Source organism: Neovison vison, chromosome 13 (assembly GCF_020171115.1).
Source record: "Neovison vison isolate M4711 chromosome 13, ASM_NN_V1, whole genome shotgun sequence".
Lineage (NCBI taxonomy): Eukaryota > Metazoa > Chordata > Mammalia > Carnivora > Mustelidae > Neogale > Neogale vison.
Window position 1 is genome coordinate 99,519,455 of NC_058103.1, and position 16,856 is coordinate 99,536,310.

Here is a 16,856-nt window from a genome sequence, read left to right on the forward strand (position 1 = left end):
CGGCCAGAGGATATCAGGAGAGGGAGGACAGAGGCCATTTCACCCTGTTGATGGAGGTCTGGTCACCCAGCACTTACAGAGGTAGAACTCAACGTTTTTCAAACAGAGTCCTGTGAAGTCATACTGAATCTAAACATTATAATTTTGGCGGGAGCAGTGAGAAGCAAAGCAAAAAAGGCTGAAGTTATCTAGACCATTCTACGTCAGAGCCACACAAATGCATGTGAAGAATCTTACAGATGAAATATTGAATAAATAAAAGGCTGTTATACAACGATAACAACATATAGCATGTTATCTATAAAAAGTTTTAAAACAGCGAAATGAAATTATTGTTTATGGGTTCCTCCATGCGTTATCAAAGCCTGAAGATGTGGAAAGGAATCAGAGCCCAGTTATAAGCCTGTGGCTGCCTCTGGGAGGAAGAAGGGCCACATTACGAGTCGCAAGAAGTGCACAGGACTGGAGGTGGTATCGGCACCGCTTTATTTCTTAAGCTGAGTGGGGGCACGGGATGTTTATTACATTACTATTATCGCCTTTTTATATTGATGAAATATGTTCATCCCAATACATTTTTAAGGAAGAAACAATGGACAATTTAAGTAGCTGGTGAACTACTGATAAGAAAAAGAATGGAAACAAGGACTCTCTTAACTCCTTTCTAGTGACTGACGTTCTATTTAAGCACAAGTTTTAGACAAGCTCAGTCCCTGGATGGCATAAAATAGTCTCACGATAAGACACAGGCAGAACCCTCGTGGGCAGAATCGAGGCCCTACCGAATGAGCTATGTGGGATGAGTTCTAGTCATTGAAATTCCAGCAGTACCCAAATGAGAAGATCCTGGGCACAGACCCCGTAAATGCGGAATTTACAGAGGCAGCTCCTCCAAGGAGCACTGAGTCTCAACAAGACGCTGATATTCCCTGTAGATTAGATGCGGATGGCATGGAGTCTTTACATATTTTAGTATTTCACGAGGCATCAACTTACCTGTTGTTCCAGGGTGGATGGATCAATAAATGTCACCAGGTCTATAGAAAAGTAACCAACCACATTTTTCATTTTACAAGCATTTCCAATCTTGAGGCACAAAGAACAGAGGAGTTGGGGATCCACTGAGGTCTGAGGCATGGTGGTACCAGTAGAGATGAAGGGGCCTTCTGCATGGAGCTGGTCCCCCGTGGACAGCACTCGGATTTCTCCATTGGGCTCAATCAGCATGTCCACCGTCAGGTTGGTGACACTTCCTGCGGGTGGGTACGCTTCCATCGTGCCTCCTGGTGGGAAAAGCATGGAATAGGTGAAAAGGTGGGCCCATGTGATTGTGTCCACATAGCACAGGAGGAAAAATCTCGGGCTTTGGCAGATGGACTTCGGCTCAGATCCTGCATCTGCCATGTCTTGTGAGACTTCGGGCAAATAGTTTCAATTCTCTGAACTTCCTTTTTCGTCATCTATAAAATGGGGATAATAAAACCTACCTTACCAGATTGTTGTGAATCTTAGAGATACTCTATCTATAGTATTTATTCCAGTACTTGGCATATACTAGGACTCAATGAATGTCAGGTTTCATTCACCATAAAGATACCATAAGATCATCAAGGCTGTGCCTATTCATAACATAAACAGTGGACCCAAGGACCATAGGCAAATCCCTCAGGGGAAATGAACTGCCCGTTGTCTGCATTTATAGCTTGATGACAAGTGCTCTTTCTGTTCAACTTCACTGCTTTTTTAATAACTTTTTTTATTTTTAAGGATTTTATTGAGAGACACAGAAACTGAGGGAACCCAAGCAGGGGGAGCAGGAGAGGGAGAAGCAGGCTTCCTGCCGAGCAGGGAGCGCAAGGTAGGGCTCCATCCCAGGACATGACCTGAGCCAAAGGCAGCCACTTAACGACTGAGCCACCCAGGCTCCCAATTTCACTGTTTTTTTGGAGTTTCAATAGGTTAGGACTTTTATCCGGAATAGGAGAACACTGACTCTTATGTCAAAGTACTCCTACGCCAAGTCGTCAGGCTTTTTTTTTTTTTTTTTTAATGTGGAGTGCAGGAGATGCTGCCATTATTGAAGAAGGGTCCCTACTGATAATGAAAGCTTTACAATTAATCATACTTTCCCTTTTGCTCTGAATAACAGAAATCATTTTTTTTTTTTTTAATGTGGAGTGCAGGAGATGCTGCCATTATTGAAGAAGGGTCCCTACTGATAATGAAAGCTTTACAATTAATCATACTTTCCCTTTTGCTCTGAATAACAGAAATCACAGAGGCTGACCTGATGCTCAGCCACAGCAACGATGTGAGAGCAGGCTAATTTTGCGAGTCAGCTTAGTCATGTCCTTAGTCATGTCCACAGAACATACACGGCCCTGATGTTTAATTGTAGGCCCCACAAAAATCTTACTGACTATATACCTTGTATAGAAGAAAGATTTTAGTATTACTTAAAAAGAATAAGATAGCATAACTTAAAAGTAAAAACAAGGAAGCAGTCCCTAGACAGGGTGGACCTTGGAGACCGAGAGCATTAAGACAAACTTGGTGCATATTTCACAAATTTGTTAGGAGGTGACCTCTGCCCCTGGGCTTCAAACAGCGTATACGGTTAGATCCTGAGACTTTAGCAATTCCCAGATGCAGCCATCTGTTACTTTACACAAAAGGCACTTTCCTTAAGTGTCTATGTTTGTTGGGACCCAGCCCTAAGGAAAGCTGAGTTTCAGAAGGAAAACTCCTATATCTAGTTAGTATGAGATGTGCTTTGCTTTAAATGGGGCCCACTAGTGTGTGCTGCACCTAAACGCAGGTTGTTGGGGAATGAGCAAGGTAAGTGCAACAAAACAACAAAATCTACAAAAAACAAACACAAATACCAATTGCGTCTCTGTTGAGTGAATTAACTATGTGGCTTTAAGCCACCACCTATATTTTGAAAGATGGTGCCTCCATCAACCATATTATCCTTTCTACATCCAAGATTACTTGAGTTTGTTTTGTTTTACTTCAAGGTAGCTGATTCATACGGTCTTCTCAGCATTATGATCATGGCTTTTTCACTGTTAACTTTTTTTTTTTTCAAAGCAATTAATTCCTCTTTTTAAAAAGTATATTTCCTTTGATGTTAGTCCTGTGACAAGGTAGAAACTGAATGTATAGCACGTTTTGTGGCCATAAGCACACCCGAGAGAGCGGAAGGGAAATGAAACAGGCAAGAGTGGAAGGTGGTGAGAGACGTGGCTTGGGAGTCAGGAAACTGCAGGTGTGCGTGTGAGGAGGGGGTGGGTGATGGCCCGGCTTGGCCAGTGAGCATTTACGCAGGGCCTGCTGTATGCACTGGGCTCAGAGCCAGGCAGAGGTTTGGAAACACATGACTTCCGAGAACTGGGTTTTTGAGACGTATTAAAATTGTAGGGTCTAACTGTATTACTATTCACCATATAATTGTTGTATGGTTTTGCCCAGTGACTTCCTAGCTTTGAGCTCATCTCTCCAACTATAAAGTTGGCTTCATAAAGCTTGTTCTGCTTCTCATAAAGTTACTGTGTTTACAATGGCTGAAAGAAAGGAAGAAAGGGTAGAGATGAATAGGAGGTCGAGGCTCAGCCCCAGCTTATACAGCTCAGGTGAGACAGTAGCTGGGAAAACACTTTCTAAGCTACAAAGCTCCCATGACAAGAACTAGATTAGAGGACGGTTTGCAGGCTGACCTTGGATGATTTGGAAACTCCTAAGTCCTATCCTGGATGCACCGGGAGATCTTCAGGGTCTCCCTGTCCTAACAAAAAGAATCCCTTATTCTTGACCGGTTTTGTTGTAGGTACCTTATTTTCTCCCATTTATGCATATGGGGGTGACTCTGTTAGTTTTACTTCTCTGTCAGTGGGTGCATGTGGAAATTTGTAGAATCATGGAAGTTTGGATTTGAGAGCACACTGGAGATCATGCGTCATCTCCCCTTCTCCCCACATCAGTGGAAAAGCCCCTTACATCATGCTTGTTAGATCGCTGACCACCCAACCCCCAGCTTGACTAACGAGAACAGGGTGTTCTCTACTGCCCCCCACTCCACACTGCCCACCCCGTGCCTTCCAACAAGCCACGCATCTGTCCTTTCCGGTGCTCTCTCATACACCGAACTAGGGATGTGTTCCTTGATAAATATACCCGCTGGGTCCCATCAGGACTCCCGGAACAACACAGAAGTAGCCTCCGGGGTGATTTGGGGCGAGTCACTTAATCTTTTATACCTCCATTTCCCCTTCTGTAAAACAAGAATGACAATGGTACCCACCTGATAGGATTGTTGGGGGGATCAAATAATAGTGTCCAGCACAGGATAAACACTCCCGGTGCTCACCATGTGGTCTCCACTGTGCTGTGATCAGTCTTGTGCAGTTGCTGCCGCCCTTATCTGACGTCATGTTAGGATATTATCACATATTAATGTTAATCTAATCACCTTTAGGATCACCTGAGAGCAGTGAATAGAGTGTAAAGATACCTTCTGTGGCCTGTTACACTAGCCTCCTTGTGTCCTTCACGAGGATAAGCAGGTAAGACTACCTGTCTTAGGCCGGAACTTCCTAAGAGGGAGGGGCCTTGCGTGGACATGTGGTCCCCACAGGGACCTCTGCAACTGGGGACAAGCATCACTCGCTCCATTCAGCCCCTCATCCACACACCCCCTTGTGTCCTTAGAGCAAAGGGTGAGTTAGGAGGATGGAAGGGCGGTGGAGAATCCTTACTTAGAAGTTGTGCCTTCGGAAGTGGGGGAGAGACCATTCCTGCTGTCTCACAAAAGGGAAGGGGAGACTGACACTTATTAAAGACCCACGCTGAGGCTGTGTGGCAGAAACGGTCACATCCATATTGTGTTGGATTCCCCTAGCAACCCCGTGAGGTAGGTAAGGGAGGAAACCGTGCTTCTGAGAGTTTTAGAACCTTGTTCGAGGTCAGGGATGAGCTCCACAACCCGGTAGTCCGACTCCAAAGCCCACCTGTCGGGGGAAGTCTGAGGTGCAAACACAGGGTAGGGTCCCGAGCTGTGCGGGCTGTGCCCACCATGCCTGCTGCGCACAGCTCCCGTTCATGTCAGAGACTGGGCGCAAGTTAAATTTCCAGACAAACTTCAAAAGCGAGAAGGAAGTCTGCTTGTAAGAGCACTGATGTAAAACCAACACAAGAGAGGCAAGGGATTTAAATCGGCGCGAGGTTGACCCAAAAGTAGGGATTCAAGGTTGTGCGGACCAATCCTCAGTAGAAACTTTACAGTCTTATTTACCTTGACAGAGAAATGTTTGGAGGAATTTCCTCCACGTCGGGAACCGTTTCTCATTGACTGGCTGTGCGTGCTGTGCTAAAATGCCCGCCAGCTCCTCGGAGATCTTCACCAAAGCTGGCTCCTGCAGAAACAAATTAAATAGAACCACAAGCAATTTTACTACAGAAATGAAAACTGCTTGTGGAGTGATTAAAAACCAGGCCTCCAACAGGCAAAAAAAATGTGGTTACTGTTTACCCAGAGTCAGAAAGCCATTTTGAAATTTTGCTCTAATTTTCCGGGCATTTCAGTTTTCATATTTCAAAGTGATTTGGCCCCTAAATTTTGCTGCTAGTCATGCCTCTTGTCTCTGAAGGGCGGCCTTCCGTCTGGACGTCAGGAAACCCGGCTGCAGACCCACTGCAGCTGACCAGCTGAGTGTCCTTGGGCAGTGGGCCTCTTTGCTCTGGGCCTCAGTTTCCCTTTATTGTAAGATGGGGCTTCGTTACCTTGTCCCTAAGATCCTTCAGACCCGAACGTTTTTTATTCTATGACCCTAATCGGGCTGACCCTGGGAGAAATTACGGAGTTGAAAGGGTCTTTCTTTGGCACTGTGTCCTTTCCCCCTTGTTGGGGGGCCTCCACATCCTATAGCCATGGGATCAAAGCCTTAAACTTCAGGCTGATCCTATAAAGGTGGGGTTATAGGTGGGAGCAGGTTGGAAGAATGAGGTGGGAAGGAGGGCTGGCCTTCCCCGCTAGGTCACAGCCTCATCTGACTGGACCTGAGACAAGCCCCCTTACCATCCTCAAATAACCCAAACCACAGAGCCCTGTGTCAAAATGAAAATAGCTAGAAATTCCCTAAAGAATAAGATGCTGGACTTTCTGATATAAAAAGCTTCAGGTTGCCAGAGTCATTTTTTTTTTTCTGAATAGTCTTAGTAGAATCTCTAAAAACGTTCAAATAAAAGCCATCTCTTTAGATTTTATTTCTGGCAGAAGTAGGGCAGGGCATTAGATGTAAAACCATTTGATGGGCAATATTAATATTCAAAATATGGGACGCTGACAAGTAAAACTCGGGCTTGCTTTGGGTTGCTGGGGACCTTCTGGATCTATGTGTGAGTGCTCAGTAATTTGGAAGAATCGGAAAAGAATCCACCGCTTCTGTGAGTGGGGTTGAAAGGAATCTTAGAAATAATCTGTATACTCATTTATTTCCAACTTCCCTGACATTAAAAAAGTGGTTGTCCTGCCCCCCCACCCCTGCCTGCCACTCTTCACCCCCAGCTCCCTGGGATATCTGTTTCATTCTGGGTCCAGTGACCTCTCAAAATCTATAATAGAAGACAGATATCTGAGAATATACTCTAGGCAGGTCCAAATCACCTGAATAATTTCTGAAATATCAAGAAAATCCTGGTGGGAGAGTCTCATTAGTTAGCTTAGTAAGTGCTTGACATACAAAACAAAAATACCTAAGAGAAGGGGAGGGTGTCCGGCCAGCAGGTTCAGGGTGAGTCACTGTGCAGGAGCTGGAGGTCTGTTCCAAAGGGCTGGGGAAGCAGGCTCAGACTACAAGCCTCTGCCTTGGGAAGTGGAGGCAGGGAAATTGCTGTCAAAGCAGGGGACATTTTGCCTTGCATATTCTGCCCCATGTACACATTTCCTCTACTTTTCACTGGACATTGCCTCAGGCCTTCAGAATCCTACATCTCAGTCATAAACAACCATACACAGTGCAGAGTTCCAACGATTGGACCCCCACATTACTCCTACTTGGAACACTGTCCCCCAAACCCAACTTTCTTTTCATTTGGCACTTGTTTCAGTTAAAAGCGTTCTAGTCTACTGAAGAAGACCAATTGTCTGTGATTTATGAGGTGCCCCAAAGCTGGGAGGCCCGGGCATGGCTGTCGATTCCCACCCTGCTCTGGGAAAGCCCATCGAAGCCTCGCAGGCCAGGCCCTTCCCCATGACCATGGAGGCTTCTTTTCTGTTCACCCATGGTTAAAGGGTCTTCCCGGTCCTGCTTCTAAAAAGTGTTAAGACATCTGTGCCATCATCTCCTGTGTGGCTATTCATATCAAGACAGTCCAAAGAGAAAGAACTCAGTTATCCATTTACTCATGCATGTATCAATAAATTACAGGCATGCAGAGTATCGAAATCACAGAGATAGACAGTGTAGTGATCTGTCTGGGACTGGAGGCAGGGGGAATGGGGAGTTGGTGCTGCATGGGTGCAGAGGTCGAGTTTCACACCATGAGAAGAGCTAGGGAGATGGATGGTGGCAATGGCTGCCCAGGGTTACAAACATATTTACGACCACAGGGCTGTACACTTAAACATGTTAAAGATGGGGGGCACCTGGGTGGCTCAGTGGGTTAAAGCCTCTCCCTTCGGCTCAGGTCATGATCCCAGGGTCCTGGGATGGAGCCCCGCATCTGGCTCTCTGCTCAGTGGGGAAACTGCTTCCCTTCCTCTCTCTCTCTGCCTGCCTCTCTGCCTACTTGTGATCTCTGTCTGTCAAATAAATAAATAAAATCTTTAAAAAAATGTTAAAGATCGTAAATTTTATGTTATATGTATTTACTACAATAAAAACAATGGGAGGAAAAATGACCAAATGTCAGGCCTTCCTTTTAAGTACCCGAAGTTGGGGAAAAGAGTGTCTTTGTGTTTTAGGGCGTGGAGATGGAGTGCCCTCAGTGAAGGAACAGGTAGGAACCTTGCTACCTAAATCTTGAAACTAGATCTCCATCAACTTGAGGATCAAGTTGAGACTCCCCAGATAACGCATGAAGAGGGGCCATTGTGACTCGGCCTGTGATTCCTAATATAGCCTCACCTCTCTCCTCTCCAGCTCCCACGCTTGCCCCAAATTCTCCTGTTCAGTCTCTTTCCTCAGCCTTCCTTCCTTCCTTTCCTCCCCTGGCTGCCTCCTCCTCATCCTGAGTTAGTCCCAGTCACACCTCCCCCAGGAAGCTTTCTCTGTCACCAGCTGGGTATACTTTCTCTGTGCTCTCCAGCTCTGGGTGGGTGGTGGGGAGGGGGGGTTCCCTCAGGGTGTGATCAGTGGCTTTGTGGTCATTTGCCCCAGTGCTCTGCACAGGGAACACTAAATGTGGAATGATTCATGGCGGTAGTTAAACACGGACACAGCCCTGAGCAGCTGAAGTTCCAGAATAAGGGAAAATGTGAAACCACTCAACAGGCCTAACCTCCTTGCTGCCCAGGAACCACCTGGGGGGATGACCACTTAAGAACCACCCATGCTTCCTGGGTGGATGTTATGGGATTCCCTGCCTCTGAGGGGCATTGGGAAGATAAACGAAGTGACATTTATGAAGTGTCACCTCAGATACAACACGCTATGTGAGGGCCAATCATTAACTCGTAGGGCTGAGGCATCTGGACGCCGTGCCAACCGGCTGCCGCTGCCTCTGCTCACACAGCCAGCCGTTCTGCCCGACCCGCAGCAATGATGCTGTGCACAAAGCCACAGCAAGGGGCTAATTTCCTAGAGGAAAGTCGGCTGCAGGAATCAGGAGGAGGAACCTCGCCCCGTCATAAGAAATACACAGCTGAAGGCACTGGTGGGGTGGTGTTCGCTAGGGGATGCTGGGGCACGTGGAGGCAGCTTGGGGCCATGATTAACTCTCTAAGAAAAAGATATGGCTTGGAATAGGGGGAAGGTATTAGCTCTTCAGTGAATTTGTTTGAAGGCATCTGATGGGACAGAGGAGGAGTATGCTAAGAACGCCCTTAGCACCAACAAAAAGAGAATTGTTGCCCCACCCCTACCGCACTGAGCCAAATGGTGCAAGCCCAGCAGAACCTGCAGCTCATATATTCAAGAAAAGGCAGCAAACTGACCTTCCACGTAAGAGCTGTTTTATCTCCACCACCCCTACAAACAACCCTTCAGCTTGGAAGCTGCCTGTGCACGGGTGGGGGAGGCCAGAGCTCAGAGCCAGGTGCAGAGGACTCCAGCAATGCTGTGGCGAGACATGGTGAGAGCACCTTTTCTTGGGAGCAATGAGGGCTCTCTGATGTCAGATGTCAGTTCTCAGGGCAGAGGGGTAGTTTCTGTTCCCTAGTGATGATCATCTTGCGTAGTTCGAACACAGTTACCGCATCTTCCAGAGCAGATGTTGGTAAGGGGAGATCTGTACCGATTCAGGCTTATTCCTTCAAAATGACTCGAGGACACCCAGGTGCCGGTGTACTCCCATGCACCTGACCACACCAGACAGACCTCTGGGTTCAAGGGAATGGTCAAAGCTGTATAGAATGCTTTCCCTTGTCATAGTAGGCTCACATCCATGAGCTCATTCGGTCCCTACCGTAAGACTCTGATGTAAGCCTGCGCAGTATCGCGTTCCCTGCTTTGCAAATGGGAGGCGGAAACTCTAGAATGAAGAGGCTTTTTGCATTGTCAGATTCTGTTCCTGGGTGAGTATTAACACAGCACTAAAGTCAGAAAAAAATGGGAGGTTTGTAGGAAGGAGTGCTAGCTTGCTTTCTTTGCCCCCTTTCCACCCTCCCGAAGTGTGTCTATATAGGGGTGTGTGTGTGTGTGTGTGTGTGTGTGTACTTATACATATACATAAAATGTCTGTTACAAGTCAGCAATGGGGACCTCTATCCTATAAGCTTGTGAAGTGAATAGTTAGAAGGTTTCACTTCAAGGAGTCACATCAAGGTGGTAGACTACCCAGTCAGTGTTTCAGAGGGTCCCATCACCGGCGCGGAGTAGATAATTTAGAGCTAACAACTCTGCAGGTGTGGGAAGGAAACGATGTATCTTGTGGATGATAAATGATATTAGGAAAATTCACTTTACTTTTTGAGAAAAAAAAAAAAATCAGAATTACAGATTTTTCTTCCATCACCATTGCACTGATTAGGCCAACACACATTAGCTGCTGACCTTGGTGGAGCTGAGAGCTTGAGAGCAAATCCCATCCAGGAGAAACTTTGGCCCCATCTTTGCCATTGCATAGGCTTGTCCCCTTTCTCCAGCATGCACTAGTACCCCCAGGGAACACTGACAATAGTCATGACCTTGGGAGGCTCCAAGATGCCTGCAGAGCATAGCACATAGGGCCTCCCTCTGACCCACCACAGCATCCTAGAGAGTCTAGTCTATCAAGCATGGGCCTTGCCTCTCAGCCCACTCTCTTTTTCTATCAAGAAAGTGTAAATTTGAAGGGAGAGATATCTGTCTGAAGTAAATTCACGATCTCTCAGGGGAAGCCTCTAGCATATCCAATTTAATACTGCCCTCAATGACTAAAACTACTTCAAACTCCAGAGAGTTAACTTTCCCAGGTAAATTCAGTACGTGTGTGTGTGTGTTGGAGAGGATGGAAGAGGAGAAAGAAGGAATACAAATTAGAATGCTCTAAATATCAATCCCACCCAAACTCACTTTACTTTAGAAGCTTCTTTGCTAAATCTGCGGTGGTACATTAAGGAAAATCACTTCTTGGCTAATCACCTCCAAGGTGATTGGTGGTGCTCAAAAGAGAAACCAAGGGACCTAGTTGGATTGTTCTGTGTTATAAAGATTTCTTCTATCCTTAAACAGAGGAATGGAAGGTGGCCTAAGGTTAGAAGGGCAGGACAATGACTTAAAAAGTGAAGCAAGACTGTCAGTGTTGAAATGGGCCGTATGGATCGTCTAAGTCAGATGCCTCATGTCCCAGAAGAAGGGATGAGACTCCCGCACTCATGCGGTGAGACTGTGGGAGCTCTCTGGCTGCCTCTGACTGCTGGATGAGTCTTCTTCACCAACCCTGCTTCAGAGGGTAAAATGTGGGCAACCAGGAAAGGTGGCTGGTGGGGCAAAGATGGGGAGAAGGGAGGGATTCCAAATTTGAGGGCAAACTGAGAAAGGTTGCTTTGCTGTGCACAGGATGCATTTACCACCATAGTCATTTTTTAGGTGAAATAATAGCTCTCACTGAAAGCTTACCATGTCGCAGGCCTGCGCCAGAGATTTTTTAACATTTATTAACTCAAAGCTGCTCTCGCTGTAGATATTATCATTCTCATTTCATGTCACACAGCCATGAAGTAGCAAACTGGGATTCAAATCCGGTTGCTACCAGGACGCCACAGTGCCATGGGATCTGCTTCTGTAACTGTTACCAGCAGGCATGAATGGTCAGTCTGGGTCAGATTCGATCAACCACATGATGCTAAGGCTATGCTATCAAATTAATGAAAAAGTGGTGGAGGGACATCTGTTGTTGGCTGGCCAGCATCTTCATCCCCTTGGTCAGGGTAACAATGTCCCAAACTCCCTTTGAGGAACTGCCGCCACCTCATTCTTAGCTGTACGAGTTGATGGAGGTTGGCTCACCCTCAACTGCAATGTTCTTTCTTCCTATTGTCTCGATCGAGGACAAGCTCCAGGAGCTGCTGGCAGCCATCTTGCAACCCTGCGGACCGCCAGCCCGAGGGCGGGGCAGAGGTTGTGGGCAAGGACGAGGAGCGATGGAGTCACCAGGTCCTTCGTGGTGCTGAGCCACTGGATTAAGCCTTGTCCAAAGTCAGACTGGTCCTTGGATTTTCAGTTAGCTGAGATAGATAGTCAAGCCATTTTGAGTCAGATTTTCTGTTGCTTGAAGTTTAAACATTTTAAGCAGATACAAATGGGTGGTCCAAACCGTGTGCCCACAGTCCGTGCTGGACGCTTTTAGCCAGCCAATGTTCTGATCGTCTGCGCTTTGGTTACTCTCATTCTGCAATCAGTAGCGAAGTTTTCACTCATTTCTCTCCATTAAGATCATTAGGAACAGTCCCTCTTTAGAGTGCAAAAATATGCTGAGAAGATGAAGGAAAAATGAAAATGTCTTCAGCAAGTCATAAACTACTTCCCACACCTACTTAAAGTTTAAGGACTGCTTTAATACTCCATGTTTAATTGTTAATTGAGAATTTAAAAATCAAAAATGCCAACTTTGCCTTAGATGAGATGGAAAATTATGCTGCTGTAGAAGGTAACATAATGTAAAACAGCCAACATTACCAAGGCACACAAATGTTTTTGGTATGTAAAATTGCTTTGTAAAATATTTGCTCCATCTGCTGAAAGCGGCAAAGACAATTTTCCCTTGATAGCTAATGGCCCATTTCGGCTGTGTGGCAAGTGATTCGCTGCGGTGGCGGCTCTCATTAAACAGAATGGTGAAAATGCGGTATATAATTCCATACTTATGTAGCATTATCCACTCGCTGCTTCTCGAGGAGTCTGTCCCTCATTATGTGGGCCTCCACCTTGTACCAGCATGCAGGCCTAGCAGTTGATTTGACTGGAGAAGCGTTTTGTCCAACTGAGGCACATATGTTGCCCTTCCATTCCGAAGCTCTGCACAACTGCTTCACCCTTACCAGAAACGGTGGAGAGGTTCCTTCCCTTTCAACTTTCCAGCACTTAAACTGCTGTTTCTTTTTCCGTGCTGCATGTTGGGGGTTGCAATAGATCAAGATTAAGCGTTTCTTGAAACTCTTAGTTGAACTTTGCACACACACACACACACACACACACACACACGCAGGAAATTTGTCCGCCGCCCTCCCCCTCTCCCCCCAGACCCCCAGGGCCCACACTGCAGTCCTAAAAGCCCGACAAACCCTGCCCTTGGTTCCTGGTGCACGTGGCAGGCTGTGATCTCTCTCTTTAACGGAGCTGTTTACACTGTGCCCTGAAATTACTCCAACATCTGCTAAAGGAACAATTAAAAATAAATAATCCAGGGTGGTTTAAAAAAAGAAGAATATGTTCACGGTTTGGGAATGATATTAAGAAGTAGTTACAGCTGCAAGTGGCAGATTTTTAAAAAAATATTTTTAATGTGGGAAAATGCGTTTAAAGGGAATTGTATGAAATAGGAGTGACGTCAAGTAAATACATGAGTGTTTTAAAGATGTCGCAGTCTTGTAGAGCAGAAACCGTGCAGTTTCCAGATAAACCGCCAGTGGAGGTGGCGATAATTATTATTACTGGTAATACGTCTCTTTCTTACCAGTCAGAGAAATAGGGTTGGTTGAGAAAATTGCACGTACTTAAAAAAATCTCTTTAAGTAGAAATTGAAAACGAAAGAAGACACATGTGCCCTTTGGACTCTGATTTTTCATTCAAGTGGAAGAGGAGGGGGTGGAACTTGTGGAATGAAATGAGACACCATCAGGAGGATATTTGTTTTAATTTTATACAAGAGGAACGGGCAAGCGATTTACTTTTCTTAATCAGAGTGAAGAGCTGTACCTTCTTTGGTATTTCCACGCGTATGGATGGCTATACTTGAGGCAGATACGGTAGCCTTATATATTTATTACCGTGTTCTTTCTACAGACCATGCTGGTGAAAATACCAGGGTAATAAATCAGTGAACTCCAAAAGAGAGGGTTTTTTGGTTGGCACTGGTGCAATGATAGGAAAGTCCGAGCCTTCTCAAGGGCATCCCTCTCTCACCGGGGGGCCCGGAGGACGGCCGACCAGAAGCAAATGGCGCAGTCGTAGGCAGAGAGTAAAACTCATTCTGAATCTGTTCCAAATACCCATGCCTGCTCTGTGGTTTCTCAGCAAAGCAGATATTTCCAAAAGAACTCCAAGGGGGACTTCCTGGATGTGAAAACACTAACCAATTCTCGTTTCTCTCATCTTTTGCTTTATTCCTTCCTTCCACGCTGTTATTGCGAAAAACTGGCAGTTAAATTCAATTGATTCAAAATATTCCGGATCCATATGGCCGCCAACCCTGGAGCTGAGGCGGCCATAGTGCCTCACTGCTGTTCTGAAGCGTTTGCCTCCCCCCAGTCCCCAGATGGTGGGAGTAGCATTTAAACCTCCTTTTCTCTGCCTTGTACAATAGACCTTGGCACCATTTCAACTGTTTACTCCGGTAATTAACAGCTCTGATACCACAACAATTACAACTCCTACACTCTCACCACAATAATGCTATGAATTAGTGAGAGCTAATGGCTGGAAGGTAGAGTGTTTCCAGACTGGGAGATCTGTGCATTTTTAGAATAAAATAAAAGGTACAAACAGCACGCTTGCAGTAGACAATGATTACCTAGTAATTAGTTTACACAAAGCTTCCTATTTAATGGCAAAATGCTGTAATTAACGTGTGACAGAAAATCAAAGGGTACTTTGTAAGCGTATGAAAAATTAACACTGCAGGCCCATAGCTTTATGTACTGATTAGAAGCATATTAAATCAATAGGACACACAAACCAACAGCTTGTATAGCTGGTTATTATAGGTCCTTGGAAGGGGGACCCGGCTTTCATTTACTTGGGGAGGCAATTTCCCTTCTCCTGTCATCTTCCTCAGGCCCCAGAGAAGTACCTCAAACCCATCCCTGGCAGCTTTGTGAAAATAACCATTGAACTGGAAGAAAACATTCTAAGTCATTCTCAGAGATAAGGAAAAATATGTAAATGATTAAAGCTTTCCAATGATGGTGGTGACGTGCTGCTACACTAATTAGAAAAGACACCAACCGGAACCAGAAAATGAAGCAACTGGGTCTCAAGCTTGTGGTCAGAGCAAGCTGCACTTTGTCAGGTCAATGCCTCTTTAGGTGACATGTAGAAAATGAAAATAACTGGAATTATCTCCTACTTTCAAATGATAAGAAACCAGACTGCTGTCAAGGTTTATTCTTTAAAAGGCATTACCTGGTAAATCAGTAGGTAGGCACAGTTGGGTACCACAATTGCATATCTTCAAAAGCCACAATCCTATAGAATGATAATTGGTACATAGAACACTATTCTGGAAGCCTACAAGAGGCTAAAGGACCTTCTGAATCACCAAAGGGAGATTAAATTGTACATAATTATTCAATGTTTTATGGTAATATTGGTAATAAACGGGTAGCATTTCTTGAAGGCTTATTGTGTGCTAAGGACATTGCTAGCCAATTTACAAAGGAATCTTATTTAATCCCCCCCCCCCACCACCACCACAAGGCAGGTACTAATATTATCCCTCTTTACAGATGAAGAGGTACAGACTTGGAGAGCGAGAAAGTGATTGCCCACGGTTCCCCCCTAGTGACCTTGATGTGCCTGGGCTATAGAACCCTGTGGAGCCAGACCACCTCCTGGTTATCCTGAATGTTCAACTATTCAGTCTATTCCAACATTGGTTCAGCTTAAGAGGGAGTTTAGCACGTCAACCCTGAGCAGGAGACTAAAAAAACACAAGCAGAGTATGTAGTTGCATATCCAAAAAACAAGGTTTGAAATGCCCACCATATTTTTGTTGCTACATTTGATCCTGAAAGCTAGTCTAAGCTTTGTGAGAATTTATTTACAGGCTTACTGAAATGGTCATGCTGCTGTATTACGTTGAGGAAGACATTGAAAGTTCGTCGCCCCCATGAACAAAGGGTGATGCCCAAAGCTCACTCTCATCACTCAAGAACATATATGGGTATGGGAGACAGTTGGGTTGCAAAAAGCTGGACCTTAGGGACTCCCTAGCAGGGGATCAGCTTCTTTGCTGCTCTCTGGTGTGCCTTCCGACCTCTCCGCCCTGCTGTGTTGTGCGGAAATGTTTGTGTTTCCCACATCTCTGCAGAACACAGAAAACCTGTCCCTCGGGGCAGCAGGTCACAATGGTAGGGATCTGGGGGAGAGAACATTGCTCAGGGATTTTCAATCAAGGGGTCTTTTCTAAATGGCCTCACCTCCATGTGGCAAGAACACTGGGCCAGGGGAGTGGGTGTGAGTTCCGGGTTAGGCACCATCATTTATTAGCTACGTGAACTTGGGCAAGTCACTTCATTACCTAAAGTATCGGTTTCTCCATCTGTAAACAAAATAACAATACTTATCATTGTGATGTGGAGGTAAATGACTAGAAATGTTAGGGGTTTTATGAGATTGAATGAAATTCAATTGAATGAATTTCAGTTCCTTAAAGGGCTGAAAGACTTGGCACTCCCCAGCTGTCCTACAATGCTAATTATCATTATTATTGTTATTATTATTATTGAGAAATACAGGGAAATGTGAAGACTGTAACAGTGTATATTCATATATCTAAGAAAATGCTTCATCTCCTGTGTAGGCCAGCATTCTGGCAGTTACTAAATACATAAAGATAATCTACGAAGTCAAGATTTTAATCTATAAAAGAAATATAAAAAACAAATAACCATTCATACAGAGTTCTATGACTAGGGAAAATTAGGACCTTAGATTTTTTTTTTCTTCATCTAGAAAACCTAGATTTTCTAATACCAATAGGTTGTTTTTGATATAAAAGATAAAAATAATAAATAAGGATGTGAAAAAAGGATCCCTTGCTAGTAACCAAGTAATAGTAATTGGAAGATGCATTTTGACATCTAAATAAAAGTGCAAACAGTTCATCATATCCAGTACTGGTAAGGTGGTGGCAAAACTAGTATGCTCATTCTCTGCTAGCAGCCTTGGAAATTGGTGCTACCTTCTTAGAAAGTAATGGGGCAACATATAGCAAGCCATTAAGCATTCTACTCCTGAGTCTTTCTCTGAAGGAAATCATTCAGCAGAAGTAAAAA

The 16,856-nt window shown here is 45.0% G+C and overlaps 1 protein-coding gene across 2 annotated transcripts in view; it reads right to left on the reverse strand.

Annotated features, from left to right (window-relative positions):
- The window catches only part of IQCH (IQ motif containing H), a 101,183-nt gene that overhangs the window by 52,439 nt on the left and 31,888 nt on the right, over nucleotides 1–16,856 (reverse strand). For both annotated transcript variants that reach the window (XM_044229596.1, XM_044229597.1), the window contains exons 6-7: nucleotides 5,294–5,414; nucleotides 997–1,283 (exon numbers count right to left, since the gene is read on the reverse strand). In XM_044229596.1, the coding sequence (XP_044085531.1) occupies nucleotides 997–1,283; nucleotides 5,294–5,414 (408 nt within the window). The remainder of the gene's footprint in view (nucleotides 1–996; nucleotides 1,284–5,293; nucleotides 5,415–16,856) is intronic.